The 12,587-nt window shown below is 38.9% G+C and overlaps 1 protein-coding gene across 1 annotated transcript in view; it reads right to left on the bottom strand.

Moving 5' to 3' along the window:
- Nucleotides 1-12,587, bottom strand: part of iqgap1 (IQ motif containing GTPase activating protein 1) — a 303,340-nt gene that overhangs the window by 135,609 nt on the left and 155,144 nt on the right. Inside the window, exon 15 of the mRNA XM_039773388.1 lies at nucleotides 9,389-9,552. Coding sequence (XP_039629322.1) covers nucleotides 9,389-9,552 — 164 coding nt within the window. The remainder of the gene's footprint in view (nucleotides 1-9,388; nucleotides 9,553-12,587) is intronic.

Below are 12,587 nucleotides of genomic sequence, written 5' to 3'. Positions count from 1 at the left end.
GTCCTTCACCCGTGAATATTTACGGCAGTGTTTGTATTGGATTGCGCTGATGGGCGGCCTTATATGGGCAGGCACTAAATTACAAACGCTAGTGGCAGCCTGTCTATGAACTTAATTTAATATAAACTTACGGTTCACGCCGTGCTTTGTTTCCGCAATAGCTGTACTTATGAATATGCTTGTATGCATCATTTGCTTCATAATGTTTTTCTGCCTTCTCAATTGTGAAATGGCGTTTTGTGCTCATCGCTGTTTGGAGTTCTTCCTTGTTCTCTACGTACTTACGTAGGGCGTGATGATGTCACCGAAACTCCGCCCCATCTCAACTCAACTCCATTACATTATATGGAAAAATTAGCTTCCAGTTATGACCCTTACGCGTAGAATTTCGAAAAGAAACCTGCCCAACTTTTGTTAGTAAGCTGTAAGGAATAAGCCTGCCAAATTTCAGCCTTCTACCTACACGGGAAGTTGGAGAATTAGTGATGAGTGAGTGAGGGAGGGCTTTGCCTTTTATTAGTATAGATCAAAAAACTGAGAAATCACATGTACATAAGTATTCACAGCCTTTGCTCAATACTTTGTCGACGCACCTTTGGCAGCAATTACTGCCTCAAGTCTTTTTGAATATGATGTCACAAGCTTGGCACACCTATCATTGGCCAGTTTCACCCATTCCTCTTTGCAGCATCTCTCAAGCTCCATCAGGTTAGATGGGAAGTGTCGGTGCACAGCCATTTTAAGATTTCTCCAGAGATGTTCAATCGGATTCCAGTCTTGGCTCTGGCTGGGCCACTCAAGGACATTCACAGAGTTTCTCTGAAGGCACTCCTTTGCTATCTTGGCTGTGTGCTTAGGGTCGTTGTCCTGCTGAAAGATGAACCGTCTCCCCAGTCTCAGGTCAAGAACGCTCTGGAGCAGGTTTTCATCCAGGATGTCTCTTTACATTGCTGCAGTCATCTTTCCCTTTATCCTGACTAGTCTCCCAGTTCCTGCCACTGAAAACCATTCCCACAGCATGATGCATGACGCCTGGCATTCACACCAAAGAGTTCAATGTTTGGCTCATCAGACCAGAGAATTTTGTTTCTCATGGTCTGAGAGTCCTTCAGATGAATTTTGGCAAACTCCAGGCGGGCTGCCATGTGCCTTTCACTAAGAAGTGGCTTCCGTCTGGCCATACAGGCCTGATTGGTGGATTGCTGCAGAGATGGTTGTCGTTCTGGAAGGTTCTCCTCTCTCCACAGAGGACCTCTGGAGCTCTGGCAGAGTTACCATCGGGTTCTTGGTCACCTCCCTGACTAAGGCCCTTCCCACCCGATCACTCAGTTTAGATGGCTGGCCAGCTCTAGGAAGAGTCCTGGTGGTTTCGAACTTCTTCCACTTACGGATGATGGAAGCCACTGTGCTCATTGGGACTTTCAAAACGGCAGAAATTTTTCTGTAACCTTCCCCAGATTTGTGCATCGAGACAATCCTGTATCGGAGGTCTACAGACTTCCTGCTTGGTTTGTGCTCTGACATGAACTGTCAACTGTGAAACCTTATATAGACAGGTGTGCGCCTTTCCAAATCATGTCCAATCAACTGAATTTACCACAGGTGGACTCCAATTAAGCTGCAGAAACATCTCAAGGATGATCAGGGGAAACAAGATGCACCTGAGATCAATTTTGAGCTTCATATCAAAGGCTGTGAAAACTTATGTACTTGTGCTTTCTCAGTTTTTTTTTTTTTAATAAATTTGCAAAAATCTCAAGTAAACTTTTTTCACGTTGTCATTATGTGGTGGTGTGTGTAGAATTCTGAGGAAAAAATTAATCCATTTTGGAATAAAATGTAACAAACACTAACAAAGTGTGGAAAAAGGGATGCGCTGTGAATACTTTCTGTGAATCTTTTCTTTTTTTATATACAGTAATCCCTCGCTATATCGCGCTTCGACTTTCGCGGTTTCACTCCATCGCGGATTTTAAGTGTAAGCATATCTAAATATATATCATGGATTTTTCCCTGGTTCGCCGCTTTCTGCGGACAATGCGTCTTTTAATTTAGGTTACATGCTTCCTCAGTTTGATTGCCCAGTTGATTTCATACAAGGGACGCTATTGGCGGATGGCTTAGAAGCTACCCAATCAGAGCATGTATTACATATTAACTAAAACTCCTCAATGCTATAAGATATGCTTCCCGCGTGGCGCTTGTTTTGTTTGCTTCTCTCCGTCTCTCTCACTCTCTCTGCCTGACGGAGGGGGTGTGAGCAGAGGGGGCTGTTTACACAGTGGCGGTTTGCCTAGAAGATAGGACGCTCCTCTACAAAATGCCGCTTTATCGCGGTGCTTCCATATACTTAAAAGCACGTATTGATTTTTTGATTGTTTGCTTTTCTTAGCGCACGCTCTCTCTGACATTATCTGCTCTTCACGGTGCTCCTTTGAAGATGATATGTTTGCATTCTTTTAATTGTGAGAAAGAACTGCCATCTCTGTCTTGTAATGAAGCACAGTTTAAGCGTTTGACTAAAGGGTGTTATTTCATGTCTAGAGCGGCTCTAATAATGTTAACAGTGTGGGAGAGTTTATAAGGGCTTAAAATATATAAAAATAACCATACAAACATATGGTTTGTACTTATGAATTTTCACCTATCGAGGAGGGATTACTGTATATATATATATATATATATATATATATATATATATATATACATATATATATATATATATATATATATATATATATATACATATATATATATATATATATATATATATATATATATATATATATATATATATATATATATATATATATATATATATATATATATATATATATATATATATATATATATATATATATATATATATATATATATATATATATATATATATGTATATATATATATATATATATATATATATATACACATATATATATATGTGTATATATATATGTATATATATATATATATATATATATATATATATATATATATATATATATATATATATATATATATATATATATATATATATATATATATATATGTGTGTGTGTATATATATATATATATATATATATGTGTATATATATATATATATATATATATATATATATATATATGTATATATATATATATATATGTGTATATATATATATATATGTGTTTAAAGGAACACTTTTTAATCAGAGTATAGCATAAAGTCAATGAAACTTATGGGATATTAATCTGGTCAGTTAAGTAGCAGAGGGGGTTGTTAATCAGTTTCAGCAGCTTGCTGTGGTGTTAATGAAATTAACAACAGATGCACTAGAGGGCAACAATGAGATGACCCCCAAAACAGGAATGGTTTAACAGGTGGAGGCCACTGACATTTTTCCCTCCTCATCTTTTCTGACTGTTTCTTCACTAGTTTTGCATTTGGCTACAGTCAGTGTCACTACTGGTAGCATGAGGTGATACCTGGACACCACAGAGGTTGCACAGGTAGTCCACTTCTCCAGGATGGCACATCAATACGTGTCATTGCCAGAAGGTTTGTTGTGTCTCCCTGCACAGTCTCAAGGGCATGGAGGAGATTCTAGGAGACAAGCAGTTACTCTAGGAGAGCTGGAGAGGGCCATAGAAGGTCCATAAACCCATCAGCAGGACCAGTATCTGCTCCTTTGGGCACGGAGGAACAGGATGAGCACTGCCAGAGCCCTACAAAATGACCTCCAGCAGGCCACTGGTGTGAATGTCTCTGACCAAACAACCAGAAAGACTTCATGAGGGTGACCCAAGGGCCCCATGTCCTCTAATGGGCCCTGAGCTCACTGCCCAGCAGCATGCAGCTCGATTGGCATTCGCCATAGAATACCAGAATTGGCAGATGCACCACTAGAGCCCTGTGCTTTTAACAGATGAGAGCAGGTTCACCCTGAGCACGTGATAGAAGTGAAAGGGTCTGGAGAAGCCATGGAGAACATTATGCTGCCTGTAACATCATTCAGCATGAGCAGTTTGGTGGTGGGTTAATAATTGTCTGGGGAGGCATATCCATGGAGGGTCACACAGACCGCTACAGGCTTGACAAAGGCACCTTGGCTGCCATTAGGTATCAGGATGTAATCCTTGGACCCATTGTCAGACCCTATGCTGGTACAGTGGCTCCTGGTGCACGACAATTCCTGGCCTCATGTGGTGAGAGTATGCAGGCAGTTCCTGGAGGATGATGGAATTGATACCATTGACTGGCCACCACACTTTCCTGACCTAAATCCAATAGAACACCTCTGGGACATTATGTTTTGGTCCATCCAATGCCACCAGGTTGCACCTCAGACTGTCCAGGAGCTCAGTGATGCCCTGGTCCAGATCTGGGAGGAGATCCCCCACAACACCATCTGTCATCTCATTAGAACCATGCACCGATGTTGTCAGGCATGTATACAAGAACACAGGGGCCATACAAAGTGCTGCGTACAATTTTGAGTTGCTGTAATTAAATTTTGGCAGAATGGAGTAGCCTGCCACATAATTTTTTCACTCTGATTTTTGGGGCGTCTTTGAATTCAGGGCTCTGTAGGTTGATCATTTTCATTTCCATCAAACGATGTGGCATCCTTTCGTTCCTAACACATTATCCAGTCTATATCAGTATAGATATCCAGGAGGATTTCTTTTCCCCATTGAGATCTGATGTGTTTTCAAAGTGTTCCTTTAATTTTTTTGAGCAGTTTATATACATATATAAATATAAAATACCCGTTTTATCTACAACAGGGCTACAGGGAATCCTGCCAATCCTGACTAAGTTTAATGCTTGCTTATACAGGGTGGTCCAGATCTAATTATGCAGATCCAGATTGTCTGGATGAATTTTATTTATGTGGGGATGATTCCAGTTTGGTGCAAAGACGATTCTTCAGGATTTTTCGGGTGATTTTCTATGTAATAAACTTAATAAAGTTATAGTGTAATTAAAATTGAATAATTAGATCTGGACCACCATATATAGACTCTTTAAACCCACCAGACAAGCAAACATGTAAAGTGCTTAACAGGCCAAACAAAGAGTCACACTGTAGTTAAATTGTAATAAATTCTTCAAATATAGGCCACGAAAGTTCAAAGTTACAGTTGGTAAATAATTTCAAAGACCACACTTTCTTCTGATCTAACAATTAAAAAGGAACAATTTCCAGGGTCAAAAAACAGCATTGCCTTTAATCTTCTTTATAGCATTTTGTTTGCTTGCAATTTTTCCATTTTTTTTCTCCTTCCACTCTAGCAATTTTTTTTACTTTAGTTTTACATCTTTCACAATATTGTGGAAATAGGTGACTTTAACAGAATGAAATCTATCATGTATCAGTAGAGACAAAAATAATAAAGGAAAGAATGAAGTAAAATACAGCTGGCCTGAGAAACCCAAAAAAGTAATCATCTTTACCATTGCTACTAACAATCTAAGATGGCATACAGTTGTGCTTGAAAGTTTGTGAACCCTTTAGAATGTTCTATATTTCTGCATAAATATGACCTAAAACATCTTCAGATTTTCACTCAAGTCCTAAAAGTAGATAAAGAGAAACCAGTTAAACAAATGAGACAAAATTATAATACTTGGTCATTTATTTATTAAGGGAAATGATCGAATATTACATATTTGTGAGTGGCAAAAGTATGTGAACCTTTGCTTTCAGTATCCGGTGTGACCCCTCTTTGTAGCAATAACTGCAACTAAACATTTCCGGTAACTTTTGATCATTCCTGCACAGGCTTGGAGGAATTTTAGCCCATTCCTCCGTACAGAACAGCTTCAACTCTGGGATGTTGGTGGGTTTCCTCACATTAACTGCTTGCTTCAGGTCCTTCCACAACATTTTGATTGGATTAAGGTCAGGACTTTGACTTGGCCATTCCAAAACATTAACTTTATTCTTCTTGTGACCTGTGTGCTTAGGGTCGTTGTCTTGCTGCATGACCCAGCTTCTCTTGAGGTTCAGTTCATGGACAGATGTCCTGACATTTCCCTTTAGAATTATCTGATATAATTCAGAATTCATTGTTCCATCAATGAAGGCAAGCCGTCCTGGCCCACATGCAGCAAAACAGGCTCAAACCATGATACAACCACCACAATGTTTAACAGATGGGATAAGGTTCTTATACTGGAATGCGGTGTTTTCCTTTCTCCAAACATCATCCGTCCACAAAACATTCTTCCAATAGCCGCCTGGTTTGTCCATGTGATCTTTAGCAAACTGCAGATAAGCAGCAATGTTTTTTTGGAGAGCAGTGGCTTTCTCTTTGCAACCCTACATTGCACACCATTGTTGTTCAGTGTTCTCCTGAAGGTGGACTCATGAACATGAGCCAGTGTGAGAGAGGCCTTTGGTTGCTTAGAAGTTACCCTGGGGTCCTTTGTGACCTCGCCGACTATTACACGCCTTGCTCTTGGAGTGATCTTTGTTGGTCGATCACTCCTGGGGAGGGTAACAATGGTCTTGAATTTCCTACATTTGTACACAATCTCTTTGCAACCCTACAATGCACACCATTGTTGTTCAGTGTTCTCCTGAAGGTGGACTCATGAACATGAGCCAGTGTGAGAGAGGCCTTTGGTTGCTTAGAAGTTACCCTGGGGTCCTTTGTGACCTCGCCGACTATTACACGCCTTGCTCTTGGAGTGATCTTTGTTGGTCGATCACTCCTGGGGAGGGTAACAATGGTCTTGAATTTCCTACATTTGTACACAATCTGTCTGACTGTGGATTGGTGGAGTCCAAACTCTTTAGAGATGGTTTTATAACCTTTTCCAGACCGATGAGCATCAACAACTCTCTTTCTGAGGTCCTCAGAAATCTGCTTTGTTTGTGCCATGATACACTTCCACAAACATGTGTTGTGAAGAGCAGACTTTGATAGATCCCTGTTCTTTAAATAACACAGGGTGCCCACTCACACCTGATTGTCATTCCATTGATTGAAAACACCTGACTCTAATTTTACCTTCAAACTAAGTGCTAATCTTAGAGGTTCAAATACTTTTGCCACTCACAAATATGTAATATTCGATCATTTTCCTCAATAAATAAATGACCAAGTATAATATTTTTGTCTCATTTGTTTAACTGGTTTGTCTTTATCTACTTTTAGGACTTGAGTGAAAATCTGATGTTTTATGTCATATTTATGCAGAAATATAGAAAATTCTAAAGGGATCACAAACTTTCAAGCACAACTGTACATAATCTCTTTTAGCCTAGGAATAAAATGGATCATGACAATCCACTTTGCTATTTAGGTGCAAACTACAGAAGCCTCTACAATATTTGGGCAAGGAGCATTTAACAAAGTTAAACATCAACTTTCACAGTTAGACTGAAAACAACTTTGGGAATAGGACATAAAGCGGGCATAAGAGAGCTTTTTAGTTAGCATCTGGGTGTCAGCATCAGCACCCATTCACAATTTTTCCAAATAAATCATACTAAAGGAAGCAAAGTTATTACAGCTGCAACCAGGCAGCAAGTGTAACACTGCTTGCCAAAAATATTTACAGTCAGATATAATGCTCTGTGATTACAGTACTGTCTGATTCTGATTGAGAATGCTATGGGATGGCAAATAAAAGGGCCATTAAGGGACAAGCTTGGTGATGCTTGTTACATGGAGAAGCCCAGCATCTGGAGAAATGAGTGGCTCTGGAAAACTGAATACTTGGCTCCTTCCCCTGCAATTGTTAGGTAGGTACATCAGGCAAATGTATAAAAAGACTCACAAGGCTTCAACAGTAATCCCCAAACCTCAGTGATAACAAAATAATTTACATTTTTTCCTCTTTGTTACCTTGTTAATTCAGGAGCTGGGAAACCTATTCACACAGCCAGCATGCCCTGGAATTAAGCTACACTTAGTGGCTGTCTGAACAGAAGTTAGTAAAAACAAACAACAGCCTAAAAAAGATTTACCTTATCACAGGAAAAAAAGCTGAAATGTACAGGCTTCCTTAAAGCTAAGTTTCAGGAGGACAGCATACTTGAGTTTGAGAATATTGCCATATATGGCAAGATTTTAGGACATAACACTCCACCAGCACATCAGCAAAGCATGCACAATTACAAATAAAAAAAACTGGTCATCCTGAGGAAATGTTTTTGTTGGCTGTAGGTGCTTGAACTATTCTTGCATCACTTTAAGAATGAAGTTTAGACTGTATTTAAACAATAATAAGTTGCTTACTAAATGTAGCATTTTCCAGAATTGAACAGCTCTAGCGCTTAGCTTCTGACAGCACTTGCCTGACACACCAATGCAAAGGAAAGTGAGGGACTGAAGGATATATAGCTACACTGTACATATGGCTAACCTAGACAGACAATTTTCCTACAAAGTCACAGTGGTATATGCAGTGTAAACACAGACTGAATGTGGTACTCTAGGCAATCATTTACAAAGACATAATGTATAGTTTGTTCCTGTGACGAGTATAGGGTAACATATGTGAATAGTAGACCAGCACATTTATCTCAGTGCTAAGGGTAACAAATCTGAGACAAAACTTACCACATACAACAAGCAAGCAACCTGAAAAACATGAGGCAATATAGCTGGACAATTGTGATAAAAAGGACATTCACTCCTAAATTTGAACTGTCACAGGCTCCTTTAGCTCGTGGACGCAGTTCAAATCACTCCACTGAAATGTTCCATATGGTAACTTAACAGGGACCACAAAATATGTAATATTTTGTCCCCTTATATACGCATAAGAAACCATCTTAAAACAATGTTCTCATACAGTCTGTATGTATGTGAATAAAACAAAAACACTTGGTTACTGTGGTTAACTAAGCATAAGAGTAAAACAGTGACTGAGCTGACCAATTCAAAATATGATGAAAGAAAAGAGAAGTACAAGATTTCACATTTACTCATCTACAACTATGTTACTAACCTCTTCCCCATGACAGTCTTAACAGCTTTCTTTTGATTAAATGACAAAACTAAAGACAACCAACCCAGATGGCTGACCTAGTGATGAAGCCTAGTGTGGTAGTTTGGGAGTGGGAATTCCCAGAGAAGGTTCAACTTTGAAAGCAACAGAAACACATTTAACAAGCAGCATGACAGCAACCTGTGACTGATCACTTTGTAGCTATGATAAAGGAGAAAAATGAAGGGAAAGGAAAATGATAAAATCTCTGAAGACGACTTCTTCTCTCCTGGCTTTAACACAGTGACAAGAAACATGCACATGTACCTAGAAATCAACTCAGAAACACTTCTGTAAGACATATACAAATAAAATAACTACCAACTGTTTTTTAGCAGATGATAAATAATAAGCTGTCAAAAAAATAGCATTTTAGTAATTCCACAACAACCAGTATTCAACCTGTGCTTTCTCTCGGCGTGCCAGAATCAGTGTGTCCTGGTAGTGCTGGGCCACAGCAGGACGGACATCAATTAACTTGGCAGCTGGGAGCTGTAAGGCCTCCAGGGTCTTCTGAGCATCTCCTTGATCAAGTGCTTCATTAATTAGCCCAATAGCCTCAATCCCTAAACCACAAGAAAAACAAAATAAGACGTACAAGTTTATGTAAACAGAAAACAGAAATACTTAAGCCAATGGATTCAAGCTAGAGATTTCATGGCAGATTCTCCAGAGAAGGCTGCTTTTCTCATACTTATTTATTAGATTTGACCAAAGAACTCAGATAATTTTAAGTAAAACTGGAATTCTTATGTAAATATGTCTGACTTACAAATCTGTTATCCTCGGAGACACTTAACCCAACCACCTCCATAAGAAAAGGATGTTAAGGACACCAACTGCCCCGGGTAGAGTTCTTTGCCAAAACTCTGGTTAAATCACGAAACTGACAACTGAGAGGAGCTTGATGATCTGATGTGGAGGTCCAATTCAGATCTCAAAATGGTCTGTCCTGTTGGCTACAATAGCCTGTCCCTGAATGTCATCAGATTATCCTTTCCCAGGAAACAAGTTGGTCCCAGTCATCACCTGTGGGGTTTGGAAGTCAACAGAGATGTACAATCTCTGTGGATTAAGATCACCATTAACCTGCACTTCTAACACTACATTGAAAAAGTCAAAATGTGCTTATTATTTTAAATAAATTGGTTTTCAATGCTGCCTTTTTTCCCTGCTATCTTCTATTATTAAATTAAAGTTGTTGGTAGGTATGATTAATAATTGTACTATGACAAACAATGAAGCTGGACAGACATGCAAGCTTTCCATATATCAATCTGTCCTCAAAAATTAAACTCAGACTTGTAACACAGTACTACTACAACTAATAAAAATGAGAGACTCTGACCATATTTAAACTTGTAAAGACAGTAGCAGATCTGGAAAAGTTATTAGTAATACTCTGAAATAGACACTGTATCTTGGTGTGAATGATGCCCAAATCCAACGAATAAAGCACTGCTGGGCAATTGGTTTGGAGAAACTCAATGCGAACACTATCTAAATGTGGAAGCATGTTGTGGGCAGCAAAATGATCAATCAGAAGCAGAAACTTCCTTTTGTTCTTCTTCATATCGTGATGCTTCTGAACTATTTTGGGGACCCGACCCCGACCCCCCCCCCCAAAGGCGATTGCCGTGTCTGTGGAAGGTCACTTGTTATTATAACTGCAGGGAACAGTACAACTTGGGCACTGACCTGGCCCCGACTCTGCCCGTTTGCTGTGTCGGTGTATAGGAGATTGGTAGCTCCTGCTGCAATAAATAACAGTCTGTTCCTGTTTCAAGATGAATAATGCTGGTTATGCTAAAGAACTGACACTCAGCCTCATGTTTTGGGGCGCAAGACAGGGACTCGCGCATCTATCGATTGTGGGACTTCTGAACTCTTTTAGCCCCACAAGCATGACTGCTACGTCTGTGGAGGATGACTTGACGATCAAGATCACGCTATAAACGCCCGTTGTTGATGCGCGATACAAAGAACATTATAAAAGCAGGGAACAGTATAACTTGGCTACTGACCTGGGCCGACTCTGCCCATTTGCTGTGTCTGTGTATAGAAAGAAAAGTGGTGGCTCCTGCTACAGTAAATAAGCATGCTGTTTCTGTTTCAAGTTGAATAAAGCTGGTTTTGCTAAAGTATTGAGACTCATCCTAGTGTTTTGTGGTTTAAGACAGTGACTCAAGCATCACAATATCCTTGTCAAGTTGTTGCAGCCAGTTTCCCAAAATGTCTTGAGTTATCCAAGCTTGCTGGTTTGCTTTATACTCACAGGGAAGGAATGTAATGCACTTAAAACACCAAGGATTGCTCGACATGCCAATGATGAGAGGAATAACTTTGCAACTGCCAGTTGAATTGTAGCAAAGTAGAGCGGTCAACCTTTATTTAATTTTTTTTCCCCTCCTTGGCACGGATCACCTTTGAATGCTAAAGTGCGATGCAGTAGCAGCTGGTAGAAGATTTCCAGTCTCATCAGCATTGTAGATGTCTTCAGGCTCATAAGTTTAAATGATTTTCCTGATTTCACCTGCACGCCATTCATTTGTGTTTTCAATTGGAACTGCAGATTCTTCACCACAGATTGCTTTGGCTTCAATGCCATAATAATCCCAAAAGTGAATTAGCCAACCCAGTAGCTGGCAGTAAAATCTTCGTGGCCCAAGGAGATTGACAGTGACTTCGTTTTTTCTTGAACGAGTGGCCCACTAATAGAAATGTTTCTTGAACATGCATCACTGAACCACATAAAAACTGCTTTTTCGACGTCTTCAAATGCAGCAGTTCGCATATGTTTGTGGTGAGGCTCAAGGTTTGTAACCTGAGATTTTTCTTCTATTTTTGCTTGGCTTTTCACGACAAGTGACAGTGTCAATGGCGAAATTCCGAATTCACTGCCAACACCTTTTTTTCTTTTTGCCGGAATCGAGAGCCACAAAAATATATTTAATGTAAACTTATAATTTTTTCATGTCTGCCTTTTCTATAGGAGGGTGAAAATGAGTTAAATTCCATTGGATATTTTTCAAATGTTGATGAGCAATAAACCAAATGTATCACTGGAAAAAAACATAAAACAAACACAGCAAAAAAAACATACAGGAAAGTTTAAAAAAAAAAAAAAAAGAAACATTTACAATGTTCAGGGATTGTTGTGCACAACTGAGCTGCTCTGTGAATGATTTATTCAGGCATTTCAAGATCTTCTGGGCACTTCATTATAATGAAAATATCTGCTGAATGTTTTTTGTAGTAACAAGATTTTTATAGATTCTGTCTTAGGGGGAAACTGTCGTGACCGTAAAAAAAGCGTTTGTCGTAACGGAATTTTACCTTATTTTATTTTCTTTCATTGCATATGTATTATGGGTAAATATTTGTGTGTATAATTTATTAATATATGTATTGTATGAAAATTTTATCTATTTCAGCATTTTTATGGTCAATTCACATTAAGCCTAATTTAATTTTGTTAACACAAAAAGACTAGTTAACACCTATAGTCTATAGGTTAATTATAAAAATAGCAAAGATAGCACTTTAATATAGGACAAAACACTATGCATTTGGTTATGCAGGGGTTTAGTGTAAAAAGGTA

Source organism: Polypterus senegalus, chromosome 12 (genome assembly GCF_016835505.1).
Source record: "Polypterus senegalus isolate Bchr_013 chromosome 12, ASM1683550v1, whole genome shotgun sequence".
Classification (NCBI taxonomy): Eukaryota; Metazoa; Chordata; class Cladistia; order Polypteriformes; family Polypteridae; genus Polypterus; species Polypterus senegalus.
Note: the sequence above shows the minus strand (reverse complement) of the source record. Positions and strands in the feature narration are given on the sequence as shown.